The sequence below is a fragment of the Martes martes genome, assembly GCF_963455335.1.
Source record: "Martes martes genome assembly, chromosome: 7".
NCBI lineage: Eukaryota > Metazoa > Chordata > Mammalia > Carnivora > Mustelidae > Martes > Martes martes.
This window is the reverse complement of record NC_137894.1, coordinates 37,754,649-37,773,527: the sequence shown is the minus strand read 5'-3', so window position 1 is coordinate 37,773,527 and position 18,879 is coordinate 37,754,649. Positions and strand designations below refer to the sequence as shown.

General features: G+C 35.4%; 1 protein-coding gene across 2 annotated transcripts in view; it reads left to right on the top strand.

Annotated features, from left to right (window-relative positions):
- Positions 1–18,879, top strand: part of ZNF280D (zinc finger protein 280D) — a 133,829-nt gene that overhangs the window by 27,227 nt on the left and 87,723 nt on the right. For both annotated transcript variants that reach the window (XM_080808783.1, XM_080808784.1), the window contains one exon: positions 6,676–6,793. In XM_080808783.1, the coding sequence (XP_080664909.1) occupies positions 6,676–6,793 (118 nt within the window). The remainder of the gene's footprint in view (positions 1–6,675; positions 6,794–18,879) is intronic.

Genomic DNA, 18,879 nt, shown 5'->3' with positions numbered 1-18,879 from the left:
GGGTAAAATTGCGCTTTCAAGCACAAATTAGAATTTTGAAAAACTTGTATTTGCCACCATGATCTTGGTAGCTTCCTAGTACTTAAAGACTTTCCTCTCGGTGGTGCAATTAATAAATACAATTTTTTGTTATGGTATAATGAATTCTGTGTACATTTGGAGGATCAGCGTAATCCAAAAAAACACCAATATTTTCGAAATAACCAGTGCATGATGTTACAGAATCATACAGATGAAAGATCCATTCAAAGTGTGAGACTGACTGATAGATTTTAGTGTAACAAAGTATGAAAAGTTTAGTAAATAGAAGTCAGATGCCACATTACAGTAAACTCTTAAGAAAATATCAACTGTTGAATTTTGGTGTAGTATCAAAGAAGTGTATCCATAGTTATCCTAAATTGCTATTAAAATACTACTCCCTGCCTCTGCCCTTGGCTTAGGTCATGATCCCAGGGTCCTGGGATTGAGCCCCGCATCAGGCTCTCTGCTCAGCAGGGAGCCTGCTTCCTCCTCTCTCTCTGCCTGCCTCTCTGCCTACTTGTGATCTCTGCCTGTCAAATAAATAAATAAAATCTTAAAAAAAAATACTACTCCCTTTTTCAACTATTTTTCTTTATGAAGCCAGATTTCCTCTCTATTTTTCAAATAAAACAACGTATTCTAACAAATTGAAGGCAGAAGCAGATGAGAAACTGGAACAGTTTAGCTAGACATTAAAGCGATTTACAAAAATGTAAAACAGTAGCACTCTTTTCACTAATATTTTGTTTGCAAGATAGTCACTTTTCATAAAAATGTTATTTATGTTAATCTGTAATGGGTTTATTATTACTTAAATATTTTAAGAAATTTCTCTTTTAATTTCTAATATGGTAAATATCAATAGGTATAACCCAAATAAATAAAAATTCTTGGGGCGCCTGGGTGGCTCGGTGGGTTAAGGCCTCTGTCTTCGGCTCAGGTCATGATCCCAGACTCTTGGGATCAGCTCAGGTCATGATCCCAGAGTCTTGGGATCGAGCCCCGCATCTGGCTCTCTGCTCAGCCGGGAGCCTGCTTCTTCCTCTCTCTCTGCCTACTTGTGATCTCTGTCTGTCAAATAAATAAAATCTTAAAAAAAAAAAAAATTCTTTTGGGGCCTCCATAATTTTTAAATGTGTAAAGTGGTCCTGAAGACAAGGAATTAGATTACTCAAACAAAAAGTTACCCCAAATGTAAAGATTCTTTGCTGTTAGTTGGAATTGAACTAACTCAGTAGTTTTGCCATGCTTATTGTAAGCTATTTGGCACTGGCTTTAGAGAAATAATAAATTTGAATGAAAATGTTTGTGCTTTGACAGTAATTCGCTTATTGTCTATCAGAGCACCTATAAATTTTCTTGCAAATATTCAAGTTCAAAACCAGAATTGAATCCAAATATGTTTGGTAGGAATAATCCATTTTTCCTCTATTTCATATTACTATTAGGTAATCTGCAGATCCGTTAGTACTAAAAATTGATATTTTGAGGTATTACTTTTCATGGAAGAGTTATGTTAATTGTAATTTATGTAATAATGGAAAGGAAGGCTACAGATTTTTAAATCTATGGCTAAGTATATTCACCTCCCACTTACATTTTGAAGATGTTATGTATCATAAAAGTATATGTTTAGGCAAATGTTTCTCTCTCCCTGAGTTATTATTACTTGATACCGATAATAACTATCTGAAATAATAACTAACAGTGATATAAGCCCTGGGCCAGTAGTTTAAGAAAGTTAGATTTGAAGCAAGAGACTTGAATGCTGATTCAGCCTTGTTAATAAGCGTTGTTGAAACCTCTCTGAGCCTCATTTTCTTCATTTCTAAAGTGAGAGATTTTAACCAGTGCACTGACTCTGAATCTCTGATCCTAAGGTTCTGCAGGTTATTACTAATATTTGAAAAGATGAAAAGCTGCTTAAAATTGAAGATTTTTTGCTGTTAGTTAGAATCAAATTAACTCAGTTACTTTTCATAAATTGTAGCTTTTGCGGCTAGAAAACTGGAAAAAGAAACTTTACTATTTAATTTAGTTTAATAAATAAAAATCTTTCCAACATTGGACCCAGTGAGGGGAAGAAGAAAACAAAGGGAAGGTTTGTAACTTTGGTGTTATAAAAGTTAGAAACTAGAGCTATTTCTGAGATGTTTATTTCTCTGGGCATAGTTTTATTTATGTTTTTAATTTTTATTTTTTTATTATTATGTTCAGTTAGCCAGCATATAGTACATCATTAGTTTTTGATATAGTGCTCAATGATTCATTAGTTGCATATAGTTTTAAAATCAAAACACCTCAGGACGCCTGGGTGGCTCAGTGGGTTAAAGCCTCTGCCTTCGGCTCAGGTCATGATCCCAGGGTCCTGGGATCGAGCCCCGCATCGGGCTCTCTGCTCAGCAGGGAGCCTGCTTCCTCCTCTCTCTCTCTGCCTGTCTCTCTGCCTACTTGTAATCTCTGTCAAATAAATAAATAAATAAATAAATCTTTAAAAAAAAAATAAAATCAAAACACCTCAATTGGTGTATCTCAGTCTTGGTAAGTTTTTAAAAGGAGAGGCTGTGCCAGTTGTTCTGGGTGGGTCCTGGAAATGGTATCTTGTAAAACAAACGAACAAACAAACAAAAAACTCTTCAAGGCATTCTAATGTGCAAAGTTAAGAATGACAGATATATTCTGGGATGAATTGAGACTCCTGTTAAAGGGAATTTACTCTGAATTTTGGAAGCCACTGCTTCTAATAAATTATAATTACAGTTTTTCATTTTATGTCCTCCGTGTGTGTATGTGTTTACTTTTTCATGGACTATCTCTACACTGTAGCATCTCTTTCAGAGCTTTTTTTTTTTTTTTAAGATTTTATTTATTTATTTGACAGACAGAGATCACAAGTAGGCAGAGAGGCAGGCAGAGAGAGAGGAGAAAGCAGGCTCTCCACGGAGCAGAGAACCCGATGCGGGGCTCGATCCCAGGACCCTGGGATCATGACCTGAGCCACCCAGGCGCCCCTCTTTCAGAGCTCTTGCTGATAATAGTGACATATTATTATCACTTAAAATTAATTCAGTGTGATCTCGCTTAAGGGTATAAGCTTTGGAATCTGTCAGGTTCTGAGTTTTCATTACAGCTCCATCAATAACAAGCAGGACTGTATTGGGAGCCCTATATAACCACAACTAACTTTAGTTTACCGATTTATATAATAGGATATAATACTAGGTTTTTATTAGTAATGTGTCAACTATTTGATTTAATTCATATATAAATCATGAAGTACAATTACATTTAAAACACAGTTGTGACTATTACTTCAATTTGAAAGGTGAATAACTTGAAGCTCAGAAGTGACCTTCCCAAGGTATATATAGTTAAATGTGCCAGTCTTCTCAATCAAAGTCTAGTGTCTATTCTACCCTTACTATTGTATTTGATATCTTTCTGAACTTTTTGTATTCTCCCTGTTGGAGAATTATTTTAACCAGTTATTGTTGACCAGTGTGTGCCTGTTCTCTGAAATTCTGGAGCTTAATTAACTAGAGTTGTTTCCTAATAAAGTTTTTAAGAGTATTAACTATATTTCTGTTAAAGAACTATTTTGGAAAATACAAGTGAACATTTTCCATTTTTTTAGTGCAAATATTTGGAGAAGATATTTATTATGAAACAAGATTGGTTACAGTCAGGTCAAATGGCATTATGCATTTTTTATATTACATGGTAATTTTCAAATACAGATTTTGCCTTGTTAGGCCTCAAATTCTAGAAGTGGTTTGGATTACTTCAGTACCTGTTTCCATGACTTCTTTTTTGTTTAAAAAACTACTGTTTATTTACTTATTTGGTATTTTATTTATTCTGCAGTTTGTGCAGAGTGTGGTGAGGAAAGGTAATTTCTTTTTAAAATGTTAAAAATTTATTGAGGTATAATTGACATTCAACATTATGTTAATTTCAAATGTACAACATAACAGTCATTTGGTATTTATTTATATTGCAAAATGTTCACCACAATCTAGTTAACATCTTTCACCATATGTAGTTACAGAATTTTTTTTCTTGTGATGAGAAATTTTAAGATCTACACTCTTAGCAACTTTTAAATATGCAATACAGTGTTGTTATCTATAGTCACCATGCTGTACATTACATCTCCATGACTAATTTATTCCGTAACCAAAAGTTTATACCTTTTGACTCCCTTCATTCATTTTGTTTCCATAACTTAACAAACCAGTGTCAGTAGAAAAGTTAGCAAACCAAAATTCTGAAAACTTAATTATCCCTTAGTTAATAAGCACAAATGAAATCAAACCTTTATGTTCTATCTTTAATATTTATTTTGGAGAGAAGCTTAGAAAGAGAGAAGGATACATACTATATTTTGATTTTTTTCCCCCCTGCAGACATGGTATAGAGTATATAAATCAGGACCATACTACGTATACAAATATGTATTCCTCTTTTTTCTCTGAACATTCTACTGGGATTATGTCGTTGGATATTTTTCAAAAACATAGTGTTTGCATTATAGTCTATCATAATTTATTTAACCATTCTTTTGTTGGGCATACAGATTTTAATTTTTTGTTATTAAAAGTAATTCTCATTAAATGTCTTTATTTCCTTATCATAAATTGTTAAAGTGGAATAATTGGACCAAATGATGTGAACTTACATAAAGCCTTTGATAGCTGCTGCCAACATATTTATGCAAAAATGTACCAAAATATAACCTCTACTTTGCCAATAGTGAATGTTATCATTACTTTAAAATTTTTAAATTTTTATTTCAAGCTAATTTTAGACTTTAAAGAAAAATAATACAGAGAGTTCTCATATATGCCTAACCTAGTTTCCCCTAATGCTAACATTTTATGTATCATAGTCAGGTAATTAACATTAAGTAAACTTCAAACTTTAATTGAATTTTACCAGAGTTTCAATTAATGTCATTTTTCATTCCCAGGATCCTATTCAGGATCACACCTTACAGTTAGTTTTTTCTTCTTAGTCTCATATTTTTCTGTAGCTATTCATTCTTTTTCTTTCATTACTTGAATACTTTAAAGAGGAGTAGGCAGTTATTTTGTATTACATATTATTATCTTTAAAACAGTGTGAATTCAGGGGCACCTGGGTAGCTCAGTGGGTTAAGCCTCTGCCTTTGGCTCAGGTCATGATCTCAGAGCCCTGCATCAGATGCTCTGCTCAGTGGGGAGCCTGCTTCTCCCTCTCACTCTCTGCTTGCCTTTCTCCCTACTTGTGATCTCTCTCTGTGTCAAAACCCCCCCCCCAAAAAACAAAAAAAACTGAATTCAGTAGTTAAAAATTGCCATTGTCTTTATTGCATTTCTTTGACTTGTAAGTTGGAAAGAGTTTCATGTATGGGTCATTTGTATTTTGCTTTTAAAGTGTCTCGTTTATAGCCTTTGCCCATTTTTCTCTTAAGGTGACTTTTTCCCTTTTGATTTTTAAGCATTGTTAATCCTAAAACTTTTGCTTGTTGTATATTATGACATATAGAATGGTCCAGAATTCACTCTGAGAGCTTACTCTACGATAATGGTCTTTTAAAAATAGAATTGGAATATATTTTTTGAGTGTGTTTAACAGTATGTTTAATATATAATAGTATTTGTGTATACATCTCTAAATTGATCACACTTTTCATAATTATACTAAATACACAAATTTATACTACCTAATTCTTGAGCACATTATCATTCATTTTATACTTTTCACTCTTCTTGAGGTGGTCCTACTAGCTGGGACCATCTTTTCTCCTGACGGAAAGGCTAAAACTTCCCTTGAGCCCTAAGGCTTCCAGGAGCAGAGCAGCTGTCTCAGATTATTCCTATAAATAGCTTCCATTCTAACCCGTTTGCCTGGCTTTTTTATTTGGGTTTACCCTGTTGACCACACAGTGTTCATATTTGCCTTATGAGATGGGAGATTACCTCAATCTCACACGGCTTCCCGTGGAATAGCAGGAGGAGTGGGGCGGTGGCGGGGGTGGGGGGTGGGAATCCAGTCTTTTTTTTCCTGACACTTGCCTTATAAATTTTTCCAATAAAGATGATGCTAAAGCTCAAACCATGTGCTATATTCGTCCCTAATCCTGATGCACAATATTGCAGACTGATTCCTAATTTGTTTGCCCTGATAGTTTGTCTGGGGGGCTTATAGTGGTACAGAAGCTTTTAAATTTGTACTTAGGTCAGTGTATTTTCCTAATTTTTTACTTTTACCCATAGATTTTGCAAAGTTTTACCATTTGCTCTTTGATGGGAATACTGCATTTTTAGTAGTCCTCTAGAGTGTATCAATCCTGCTGATTTAAAATGGGTATATATGTTTTCTTTCTCTTGGGGAAAAGAAAAACAGACTAGAATTTGCTGTATTTTAATTGGCTAGTTAGAAACACAACAGCTGTAAGAGCTTGCTTTCAATTTTAGTAGATGATGATTTTGACAGAGAGTAATAATTACCTCTGCATATTATCACTTATTAATTGCTAACTGAGTCATCAAAGGCTATTCTTATAATATTGACATATACTTCAATTTACCTTCATAAAAGTTTATGAAACAAAATAATTGTAACTACGTTGAGTAAATGTAATATTCTTCCTTTGAAATATTTTAACAGGGTTATATAACGAACTCAGCACGAGTTGTGTCTAATAATTCTTCAGAGTTACTGTTTGACTTGACCCAGGATACAGGATCATCACATTACCAAGGGGGACCAACACTTTCTATACCAGGTTGGTTTTAGCACTTTAAAAAAAAAAAATTAGAAGAAGAAACTTGATGAATATATATATGGAATTGACTTTCTGTTTTCATGCCTTCATGTTAAGTTTTTCATATATTGTAAAGTGGCGTGGTGCTAATAGTTCTTGATTGACTTTCTTGGTGACTTTTTTTACTTCCTTGGGTGATTTTAAATAAAACCAGTAAAACCTTATTTACTAATAAGGTGGGCAGTAAGGAGAGCATGTGATGTAATAAGCACTGGGTGTTACAGAAGACTGATGAATCGCTGTTCTCTACCTCTGATACTAGTAATACTCTGTATGTTAATTAATTGAATTAAAATCAAAATATATTTTAAAAAATAATAAGATGTTTTATTTTTTCCTGTTAAGTAGGCTAACTAGCTTTGAATTTGTTCTCACTTGGCATTGAAAGTGGACTGAAAAATCTTAAAATAATTTCTGTAAGTTATAGAAATATAGAAATGTAGAAATACAGAAATTAAAAGAGGTATTAATTTTTATGACTACTAGTGTGGAAAAGTGTATGTTTACAAGTGATTTCCTAATTAGATTAGTGTCTTTTCTATTCAGTAAATGCTTCAGATAGTATAGTTATATATGATAATAGAGTGCTGTTATAAAAGTGGCACAATAAATTTGTATATGGCCATTACTCAGTAAATGCCCATTGGAGGAATATGAAATTCCCTTGTTAAGGTAGAATTAAAGTTCTTTGAATACTGAAACATAGTTCTTCATTAACCTAAAATAAATTAGTGTGCTATGAAGGAATTTCATCTAATTGAAAATTCCCTGTAATCAAGGCAATTAGGCTTTATGTTAGTAGTTTTGGTATATTTCAAATATTTGACAAGATAGAGATAAACAAAATTTAGGGGGATTTAGATTATTTACTAACAGATCAGTGTGGAGAAGCTACCAAACCCCCATTTTTCTTTGTTGTAATATTAGTGCCTAAAATGTTTTTCCATTTAGGTAATATTTAGTTGATATTTACTACTTTGGGTGTCACTTGTATACTTACAAATTCTAGTTAGTAAAATAGATAAGAACCAAAGTTTGGTTTTACAAAACACAAGGACTTTATTAATAGAAAAAGTCTGTATTCTTGGGAGTTAGGACAATGACTCCTATTCTACCTCTAAGTTTTCTGCTGTGGAAAGAGACGTTAGCCTCAGCAGTAAGTAGGATGATGAAGAAGATGTAGATTTGAACTTCTATTCTTAAGATTTTTGTAGTTTCCATTAAGTCTTTACACTTCAGTCTTCTCATATTGTTAAAATGCAGATTTTATTTTTCTTGTTAAATGCATTCATTCTCCAGGCCTGGAGTCAGCCATTGGGAGATAAAATTTTAATTCTCGTTCTACTTTAGTCAGGGCTTTTTTGAGGCACAAATAAGATAAATAAAATGTGAAAATGAATTATGAACTTTATTTTTTTTAAAGATTTTATTTATTTATTTGACAGAGAGAGATCACAAGTAGGCAGAGAGGCAGGCAGAGAGAGAGGAGGAAACAGGCTCCCTGCTGAGCAGAGAGCCCGATGCGGGGCTTGATCCCAGGACTCTGGGATCATATGACCTGAGCCGAAGGCAGAGGCTTTAACCCACTGAGCCACCCAGGTGCCCCTGAATTAAGAACTTTAAAGGACTTGACAGTAGTTGGTATGAATGATAGTATGTGCTTTATGTTCAGTAGCATGATTAAATGAGCACTGTCCAGTGATCATGGATATTTGGAGAAGACTGGATTTGAGCTTGTTTTTGAAAGGTTTTTACTGACAGAAAGAGAGTGTTGTTCAGTGTAGAAAGCAAAGACAAACCGAAGACAACAGGGATAAATAAAGAATTTAAAACTCTTAAATGGGGTCACCTGAGTGGCTCAGTCGGTTAAGAGGCTGCCGTGGTTCAGTTCATGACCCTGGGGTCCTGGAATCCAGCCCAACCAGGGCTCCCTGTGCTCGGGCCTTCTTATATTAAAAAGTTCTTATGGTATAAAGCTGTGTGTTTCTACTGTCCAGCCTGTTACATTATATAAGCAGATGCTTAATCAAAATACCAGCATTCATTGGCTTTTCAAGTAACCTAAGTATCTCACAAGAATCCTACTGCGAATACACAAATCTTTTCCGAGTACCTATATTATAGCCATCAATAATCACGTGCCTTGAAGATGGAAAAAAAATTTTTTTTATGGTATTTCACAGGATGAAACAGAGGAACCAGCTAGTATAATACTCTTTCTTTTTCTGGCACATTTCCCCTTATTTAAAAGCTGACAGGTGAATCTATTAGAATTTTTTTTCCTCTACAGTAAGTTAAGATATAAAGTATTTTGTTAGTAATGATAATAGCTGTCATTTATTGTTGAATGCTTTCTCTGTGCCAGATGTTGTGTGGGTGCCTTTTAAAAGTAAGTTAAGATACAAAATATTTTTTTAGTAAGGACAGTAGTTGTCATTTATTACTGAATGCTTTCTGTGTGTCAGATAGTGTATTGAGTGCTTCAGATACATAATTTTGTTTGATCTTAAAACAGTTCTGTAAAATAAGGCATTATAACTTATTTTACAAAAGAGGCTCAAGAGGAGTTAATTAAATAAGCCAAGAATACATGGCTAGTCAGTGATAGAGCTTGAATTTCAACTTATACTGTCTGGTTTAAAAGCCTGAATTATTTCTAATATGTTTGCTACTTCTGCTTTTATTGTACAATTGAGAACATTAAAATATGGTGTGTAGTTTTAGAATCCTTATTACTAAGTAGTTGTGTGGTGTTTTCAAAAGGAACTTTTGCCTGGCCTGGTTGTAGCCTAAGTATCCCTATTTCTCTTGCTAATGCTTTGAATAGGGCTAAAATGCTTTAGCTTTAAGGTGGTGGTTGTCAAATTAAAAACTGTTTTTACAAATAAAATTCCTGTGTAAAGAAAATTTTATTCAAAGTTCTAATAAATAAAATATGAAAGAGTTCCTCTGTCAGACATAACCAAAATATTCCCTAAAATGAGCCCATTAGGCTCCAGGAACATAATTTGAAAACCATTGTACTTAGTCCTTCTATTACAAGCCCTTTCATATGAGTGAATGAGGTATTATCATTCAAGTTTAGTTTTTCCACTTTGTATTTTCCACTTTTGTGGTTTTTCCACTTTTCCACTTTGAATAAATGGATAATATAAACTAAAGCCATGAGTAGACCCCCTCCCCCTGCCTTTTAGGTAGAAAAAGAGCTAACCTTCCATTAGACATTTTAAATAAATAAAATGGGTCTTTCTAGATTTTTAGAATAAAATAAAATTTTTCATTTGTAAACTAACTCCAGTGCACTTAAGACATCGAAAGGTGATTTATTTGTAGAAACTTAGTTTGGAGTAGTCTCTGCTTTAATTTTTTCTTTTTTGCTTGGGGTATTTTGGTCTGGCTTCTTTCATAGTTGCTGTTTATATATTCCTTTATTTAAAGCCATATTTAGTATTTTCTTTCATAAAGAGATTATTTCTTGAATCATTTGAATATATATAGTCCATAACAGATGTTTGTATAATTTTTTTATACCCCTGACTTTTAAAAAATTACTTATTTCTTGGGACACCTGAGTGGCTCGGTTGTTAAGCATCTGCCTTTGCCTCAGGTCGTGATCCCAGGGTGCTGGGATCGAGCCCCGCATCAGGCTCCCTGCCTGGCGGGAAGCCTGCCTCTCCCTCTCCCACTCCCCCTGCTAGTGTTCCCTCTTTTGCTGTGTCTCTCTCTGTCAAATAAATAACATCTTTAAAAAAATTATTTCTTAAAAATTAATGCTTATTTATTTTCCTCAAGTTTTTATTTAAATTCCAGTTAATGTGCAGTGTAATATTAGTTTCAGGTGTAGAATTCAGTGATTCAGCACTTAAATACAACACCTGGTGCTCATCAAAACAAGTGTCCTCCTGAATCCCCATCACCTAACCCATCCCTTCATCTACCTTCCCTATGGTAATCATCAGTTTGTTCTCTTCTTTAAGAGTCTTTTTCTTGGTTTGCCTCACTTTTTCTTTTTCTCTCCTATGTTCGTTTGTTTTGTTTCTCAAATTCCACATAAGAGGGAAATCATGTGCTATTTGTCTTTCTCTGACAGATTCATTTCACTTAGCATAATACTCTAGCTCCATTCCTGTCATTGCAAATGGCAAGATTTCATTCTTTTTTATGTCTAGTAGTGTTCTATTATATATATTCATCTTTCTTTATCCATTCATCTGTTGATGGACATTTGGGCTCTTTCCATAATTTGGCTATTGTTGATAATGCTGCTATAAACATTGGGGTGCATGTATCCCTTTGAATTAGTATTTTTATATCCTTTTGGTAAATACCAGTAGTATAATTGCTGGATGATAGGGTAGTTCTATTTTTAACTTTTTGAGGAGCCTCCATACTCTTTTTCAGAGTGGCTACTCCAGTTTACATTCTCCTTTCTCTGTATCCTCGCTAATATCTGTTGTTTCCTGTGTCGTTAATTTTAGCCATTTTGACTGGTATGAGGTAATATCTCATTGTAGTTTTGATTTGTATTTCCCTGATGATGAGTGATGTTGAGCATCTTTTCATCTGTATATTGGTGATCTGTATGTCTTCTTTAGAAAAATGTCTGTTCAAGTCTTTAACCATTTTTGAAATGGATTATTTGTTTTTTGGATGTTGAGTTTGATAAGTTCTTTACAGATTTTGGGTACTAACCCTTTATCGGATAGGTCATTTACAAATATCTTCTCCCATTCTGAAGATTGCCTTTTAGTTTTGTGGATTGTTTCCTTCACTATTCAGAAGAAGCCTTTTATTTTGATGGAGTCTCAAGAGTTTGCTTTTGTTTCCTTTCACAAGAGACATGTCTAGAAAGAAATTGCTATGACCAATGTCAGAGAGGTTACTGCCTATGTTCTCCTCTAGGATTTTTAGTTCCTGTCTCACGTTTAGGTCTTTCATCCAATTTGAATTTATTTTTGTGTATGATATAACAAAGTGGTCTAGTTTCATTCTTTGGATATTGCTATTCAGTTTCCCTAACATTTGTTGAGAACATTTAAAAAAAAATTTTTTTTAAAAGATTATATTTAGGGGCACCTGGGTGGCTCAGTGGGTTAAAGCCTCTGCCTTCGGCTCGGGTCATGATCCCAGGGTCCTGGGATCGAGCTCCGCATTGGGCTCTCTGCTCAGCGGGGAGCCTGCTTCCTCCTCTCTCTGCCTGCCTCTGCCTGCTTGTGATTTCTGTCTGTCAAACAAGTAAATAAAATCTTAAAAAAAAAAAAAAAGATTATATTTATTTGAGAGAATGAGCACAAGTTGGGAGAGCAGCAGACATAGGGATAGGGAGAAGCAGGCTTCTCACTGAGCAGGGAGCTTGATGTGGGGCTCCATCCCAGGACCCTGGGATCATGACCTGCACTGAAGGCAGATGCTTAATGACTGAGCTACCCAGGCACCCTAAATTGTCCTTTTTCCATTGATTATTCTTTCCTGCTTTGTCGGAGATGAATTGATATACTTATGCATTCATTTCTGGGTTTTCTGTTCTGCTCTATTGATGTATGTTTCTATTTTTGTGCTAATACCATACTGTCTTGGTGACTACAGCTTTTTAGTATAGCTTGAAATCCGGAATTTTGATGCCTCCAGCTGTGATTTTCTTTTTCAAAATTGGTTTGGCTATTCAGGGTCTTTTGTGGTTCCATACAAATTTTAGGATTGTTCTAGCTCTCTGAAAAATCCTGGTGGTATTTAATAGGAATTGTATTAAATATGTAGATTGCTTTGGGTAATATAGACATCTTAACAATATTTATTCTTCCAGTCCATGAGCATGGAACATTTTTCCATTTCTTTGTGTCCTCTTCAATTTCTTTCATCAGTGTTTTATAGTTTTCAGAGTCAGATCCTGTATCTCTTTGGTTAGATTTATTCCTGAAATATCTTATGGTTTTGGGTACAATTGTAAATAGGATTGATTCCTTGATTTCTCTTTTTGCTGCTTCATTATTGGTGTATAGAAATGCATCAGATTTCTGTATGTTGATTTCGTATCCTGCAACTTTACTGAATTCATGTGTAAGCTCTACAATTTTTTGGTTGAGTATTTGGGTTTTCTGTATAAAGTATCATGTTATCTGCAAACAATGAAAGTTTGACTTCTTCCAGGATGCTTCCTGTTTCTTTTTGTTGTCTGATTGTTGTGGGTAGGAGTTCCAGTACTATGTTAAATAACTGGTGAGAGTGGACATCCTTGTCTTGTTCCTGACTGTAAGGGAAAGACTTTCAGGTTTTCCCCATTGAGGACGATATTAGCTGTGGGTTTTTCAGGTATGGCCTTTATGATGTTGAGGTATGTTCCCTCTATCCCCGCTTTGTTGAGAGTTTTATTATGAATGGATGTTGTACTTTGTCACATGCTTTTTCTGTATCTGTTGAGAGGATCACATGGTTCTTGTCGTTTCTTTTATTATTATGGTGCATCACGTTGATTTGCAGATGAGTCACCCTTGCAGCCCAGGAATAAATCCCACTTGATTGTGGTGTATAATTCTTTTAATATACTATTGGATTTGATTTGCTGGTATTGAGAATTTTTGTATCCATATTCATGAGGGATATTGGCTTATAGTTCTTTAGTAGTTGAGTCTTTTTCCTCATAGAATGAATTTGGAAGTTTCCCTTCCATTTCTATTTTTTGGAACAGTTTGAGAAGAATAGGTGTTAACTCTTCTTTAAATGTTTGGTAGAATTCTCCTGTGAAGCCATTTGACTCTGGACTTTTGTTTGTTGGGAATTTTTTTGATTACTGATTCAGTTTCTTTACTGGGTTGTCAGTCTGTTCAGGTTTTCTATTTCTTCCTATTTCAGTTTTGGTAGTTTATGTATTTCTAGGAATTTATTCATTTCTTCCAGCTTGTCTGATTTGTTGGCATATAGTTTTTCATAATAGTCTCTTATAATTGTTCGTATTTCTGTTGTGCTGGTTGTAATTTCTTCTCTCTTGTTTGTGATTTCATTTATTTGGGTCCTTTCTTTTTTTGATAAGTTTGGCTAGGGACTTATAAATTTTACTGATTTTTTTCAAGTAGCCAGCTCGTGCTTTTATTGTTTTTTTTTTTAAGTTTCTGTATTTTTTTCTGCTTTAATCTTTATTCTTTCCCTTCTACTGCTGACTGTAGGCTTCATTTATTGTTCTTTTTCTAGCTTCATTAAGTGTAATGTTAGGTTGTTTATTTGAGATTTTTCTTGCCTTTTGAGGTAGGCCTGTTTTGTTATATACTTCCCTCTTATGACTGCTTTTGCGACATCTCAGTGCTTTTTGGCCAGTGTGTTTTCATTTTCATTTGTTTCCATGTGTTTTTTAATTTCTTCTTTGATTTTCTGGTTGACCCGTTCATTTTTCAGTAGCATTTTGTTTAATCTCCACGTGTTGTTTTTCCACATTTTTTCTTGTGGTTGACTTTAAGTTTCATAGTATTGTAATCAGAACATATGCATGGTATGATCTCAGTCTTTTTGTACATGTTGAGACCTGATTTGTGACCTAGTATGAGATCTATTCTAGAGAATGTCCCTAGTGCATTTGAAAAGAATGTGTATTCTGCTTTAGGGCGGAATGATCTGAATATATCTGTTAAATCCTTTCTGTTTCAGCGTGTTGTTCAGAGCCATTGTTTCCTTGTTGATATTCTGGTGAGATGGTCTGTCCATTGATGTAAGTGGGGTATTAAAGTTCCCTACTATTACTATATTATTATCCACAGGTTTCTTTAATTTTGTTATTAATTGCTTTATATATTTGGGTGCTCACATGTTGGGGTTAAATATTTATAATTGTTAGATCTTCTTGTTGGATAGGCCCCTTTATTATGATATTTTGCCCTTGTTCATCTCTTATTACAGTCTTTGATTTAAAATCAAGTTTGTCTGATACAAGTATTGCTGCTCTGGCTTCCTTTTGATTTCCATTTGCATGATAATATTTTTCCATCCCCCAGTTTAAATCTTCAGGTATCTCTGGGTCTAAAAAGTCTTTTGTAGGCAACATATGGTAGAGTCTTTTTTCTTTCTTCTTTTTAAATCCATTCTGATACCTTTTGTCTTTTGATGGGAGCATTTAGTTTGTTTACATTGAGAGGAATTATTGATAGATATGTATTTTAAGGCCATTTTATTACTTGTTTGGTTGTTATTTGTGGAGATTTTCTCTTTTCCTTTCTTTTCTTTGTCACTTACTGTCTTTCTTTCCACTCAAGAGTACCCTTAATATTTCTTGAGGGCTGGTTTAGTGGTAATGAACTCTTTAAGTTTTTGTCTGGGAAACTTTTTATCTCTGCTTCTGTTCTGAATGATAGCTTTGCTGGATAGAATATTCTTGGCTGCAGATTTTCCCCATTCAGCACTTTAAACATATCATGTCATTCTCTTCTGGCTTGCCAGATTTCTGTGGCGAGATCTGCAGCTAGCTTTATGGGTCTTCCTTTGTAAGTTGGGGACTTTTTTTATGACTATATTTTGCAAATTTAATTGCAATATGTGTTGGTGTTGGCCTGCTTTTGTTGATTTTGATAAGAGTTCTCTATGTTTCCTGGATGTGGATATCTGTTTCCTTCCCTGGATTAGGGAAGTTTTCAGCTGTTACTTCTTTAAATAAGTTTTCTGCCCCTTTTCTCTCTCCTTTTTGTGTGATTTCTGTAATATGAATGTTAATTACATTTGGTGGAGTCACTGAGCTCCCTACGTCTATTCTCATTATACATAATTCTTCTTTCGTTCAGCTTCATTATTTTCCATAGTTCTATCTTTCGTATCACTTATTCATTTCTCTGCTTCTTCATCCTTGTGTTCTCTGCATCCAGTCTGTTTCAAATCTCAGTTATTACATTTTTCATTTCTGACTTACTGTTTTTTAACTGTTTTATCTCTGCCGTAAGGGCCTCCCTGAAGTCTTCCGTTTTTTTCCCAAGCCCAGTGAGTATCCTATGATTGTTGCTTTAAATTCTCCATCAGGCATATTACCTGTATCTATTTTGATTAGATCTCCAGCTATGACTTTTTCTTGTTGTTTCCTTTGGGATGAATTGTTCCGTCATGGCATTTTGTCTAAGTCTCTGTCTTCTGTGAGTTAGAAAAGCCCGTTATATTTCCTGCCTCTGAGACTAATGGCTTTATGAAGAGGCCATATAGTGTCCAGAGCTTGGTGCTTCAGGGTATGTCTCTGGTGTGTGCTGCATGCACTCTGGTGCTGTGTGTTGGCTGCACTATCATTCAGTTCAGTCATATGCAGATGCTCTTCTTGCCTGTAGTGGGTAGTGTTTGGGTCTTGGCCAGCTTGTGGCGAGTTTTAACTAGGTGCACTCTGGTCTGCTGCTTATTAAATGAGATGTGATGCTACTTTTGCTAGAACTGAAGCCTTGCAGAACTTTCTGGTTGGGAGATGTGGTGTGTGCAGGGGTTTCAGTTGGAGGGTGGGGGGTGGGGAGAGAAATGGCACCAGCCTATTCCTTTGTCCCCAGAGAGTGGGCTTCATGCTTGCTGCTCTTAGGGAAGGACACCCAGAAGAGCAAATGAATAATTTTCCTTCATGCATCCCAGGCGTTTTTCAGATTGCTGTTTTCTTGCTGTCTTTGGGTTGCTTGCCTGCCGGTAGCATTACAGTGCACTTTGGGCACTATCTCAGACAGCCCTGCTGACCTTTAAAACTCCAAACCGTAGAGATGTGGTGTGGGTGGGGGCCTGCATTGGTCTTCTGGTGGACCATCTTGCTGCACCGAGACTAATGCCGATTTGATGGAGAAGGGCGGTTGAGTCAGAGGAAAGGGTTGTGGGACTGGGAGCAAGCAGGCTAGGCAGCCAATGTCCAGCTAAGCTTCCTTCAGTAGGTAGCTCCGTGCCTCTGCTGAGGGGCAGGGGAGGGAAATAGCATCCACTGGCTCTTTTGTCCTTGGAGAGGTGTCTCTGTAAACACCACCTCTCACAGATGTGCTTTAAGAAGAGTGAACAGTCTCCCCGCTGTGTGCCTTAGACCTTCCTCAGATGGTGTCATCTGCCTCTGGGGTTGTTTGCCTTCTTTCTCTCTGGGAGTAGGCAGTGCCCTCAGGGGTCTATCCCAGCCAAGCCCACCAACCTTTAAAATTCTAGTCTTCAAGTCCTGCTGTTTGCAAAAACTTGTGAAAATCAGCCCTTCTCCTTTTCCCAGCCAATAGCTTTGGGGAATTCTTCTCCTTGTGCCTCTCTCAGCCACCAGGGCTCCCTCCCCTCTGCAGCACCCATGATCCCTTTCTCTCATAAGCTGTGTCTCCATATTTCCTACCTTCGTAGATGTGACCTCTTTTCTCCCTCTAGTTGTGATGTCAGTCCTGAGGTTGATTTCTTGGGTAGTCAGAATGATTTGATAATTATCTAGTTGTGTTCAAAGGATGAGAGGAGCCTAGGATCCTCCTACTATGCCACCATGTTAGTCACCCGCCCCCCAATTAATTTAATTAAAAAAAATTCAAGTATAGGGGCACCTGGGTGGTTCAGTTGGATAAGTGTCCAACTCTTGATTTTGGCTCAGGTCATGATCTTGACTTAGGTCATGATCTCAGGGTTGTGAGGTCAAGCTCTGCATCAGGTTCCATCCATTCTGGTTGTGAGTCCTGCTTAAGATTCTCTCTCTCTCTCCCTCTGCCCCTCCCCTTCTTTAAAAAAAAAAATTCAAGTGTAATTAAATAGTTTTATTAGTTTCAGATGTATAGTATAGTGATTCGGTAATTCTGTACATTACTTGGTGCTTATCACAATAAGTTTATTTTTAATCCCCTTCACCTCTTTCACCCATCCTCGTACCTGCCTTCCCTCTGGCAACCACCAGTTTGTTCTCTGTATTTTAAGTGTTTGGTTTTTTTCTTTCTGTCCTTTTTTTCTTTGTTCATTTGTTTGCTTGCTTAAATTCCACATGTGAATGAAATCGTATGGTATTTATCTTTATCTGACTTACTTACTTACTACTTTAGCATTATATCCTTTATATCCTGTAGATCCATCCATGTTACTGCAAATGGCAAAATTCCATTCTTTTTTATTCCACTTATTTAAATGCGAAATCTTTATCCATTCATCTCTTGGTGGACACCTGGGTTACTTCCATATCTTGGCTATTGTAAATAATGCTGCAATAAACATATCTTTTAGTGTTTTTGTATTCTTCGAGTAAACACCCAGTAGTGGAATTACTCATATGGTAATTCTATTTATAATTCTACTCATAGCATATGCTAATTGTACTTTTAATTTTTTCAGGAACCACTATACTGTTTTCCACAGTGGCTGTACTGGCTTGCATTTCTGCCAACAATGCATGAGGGTTCCTTTTGTTCCTCATTCTCATCAACATTTGTTATTTCTTGTCCTGATTGTAGCCATTCTGATAGGTGTGAAGTGATGTCTCATTGTGCTTTTGAATTGTGTTTCCCTGTTAACAGGTGATTTTGAGTATCTTTTCATGTGCTTATTGGCCATTTTTATGTCTTTGGAGAAATGTCTGTCCATGTCTTCTGCCCATTTTTAATTGCATTATTTGGGGGTTTTTTTGGTGTTGAGTTGTATAAGTTACTTTTATATTTTGGATATTAATTCCCTCTTAGATATATCATTTGGATATATCTTTTCCCATTTGGTAGATTGCCTTTTTGTTTTGTTGGTTTCCTTTGCTATGCAAAAGTCTTTAATTTTGGTGTAGTCCAAATAGTTTAATTTTGCATTTGTTTCCCTTGCCCAGAGGAGCCATATCTAGAAAAATGTTTCTATGGCTGATTTCAAAGAGATTACTGTCTATGTTTTCTTCTAGAAATTTTATGGCTTCAGATCTCATATTTAGGTCTTTAATCCATTTTGAGTTTATTTTTGTGGATGGTGTATGAAAGTGGTCCAATTTCATTCTTTTGCACATAGCTGTCCAGTTTTCCCAACATTATTGTTGAAGAGACTTCTTCCTATTTTATATTCTTGCCTCCTTTGTTGTAAATTAATTGACCATACAAATCATGGGTTTATTTCTGGGCTCTCTGTTGTGTTGCATTGAT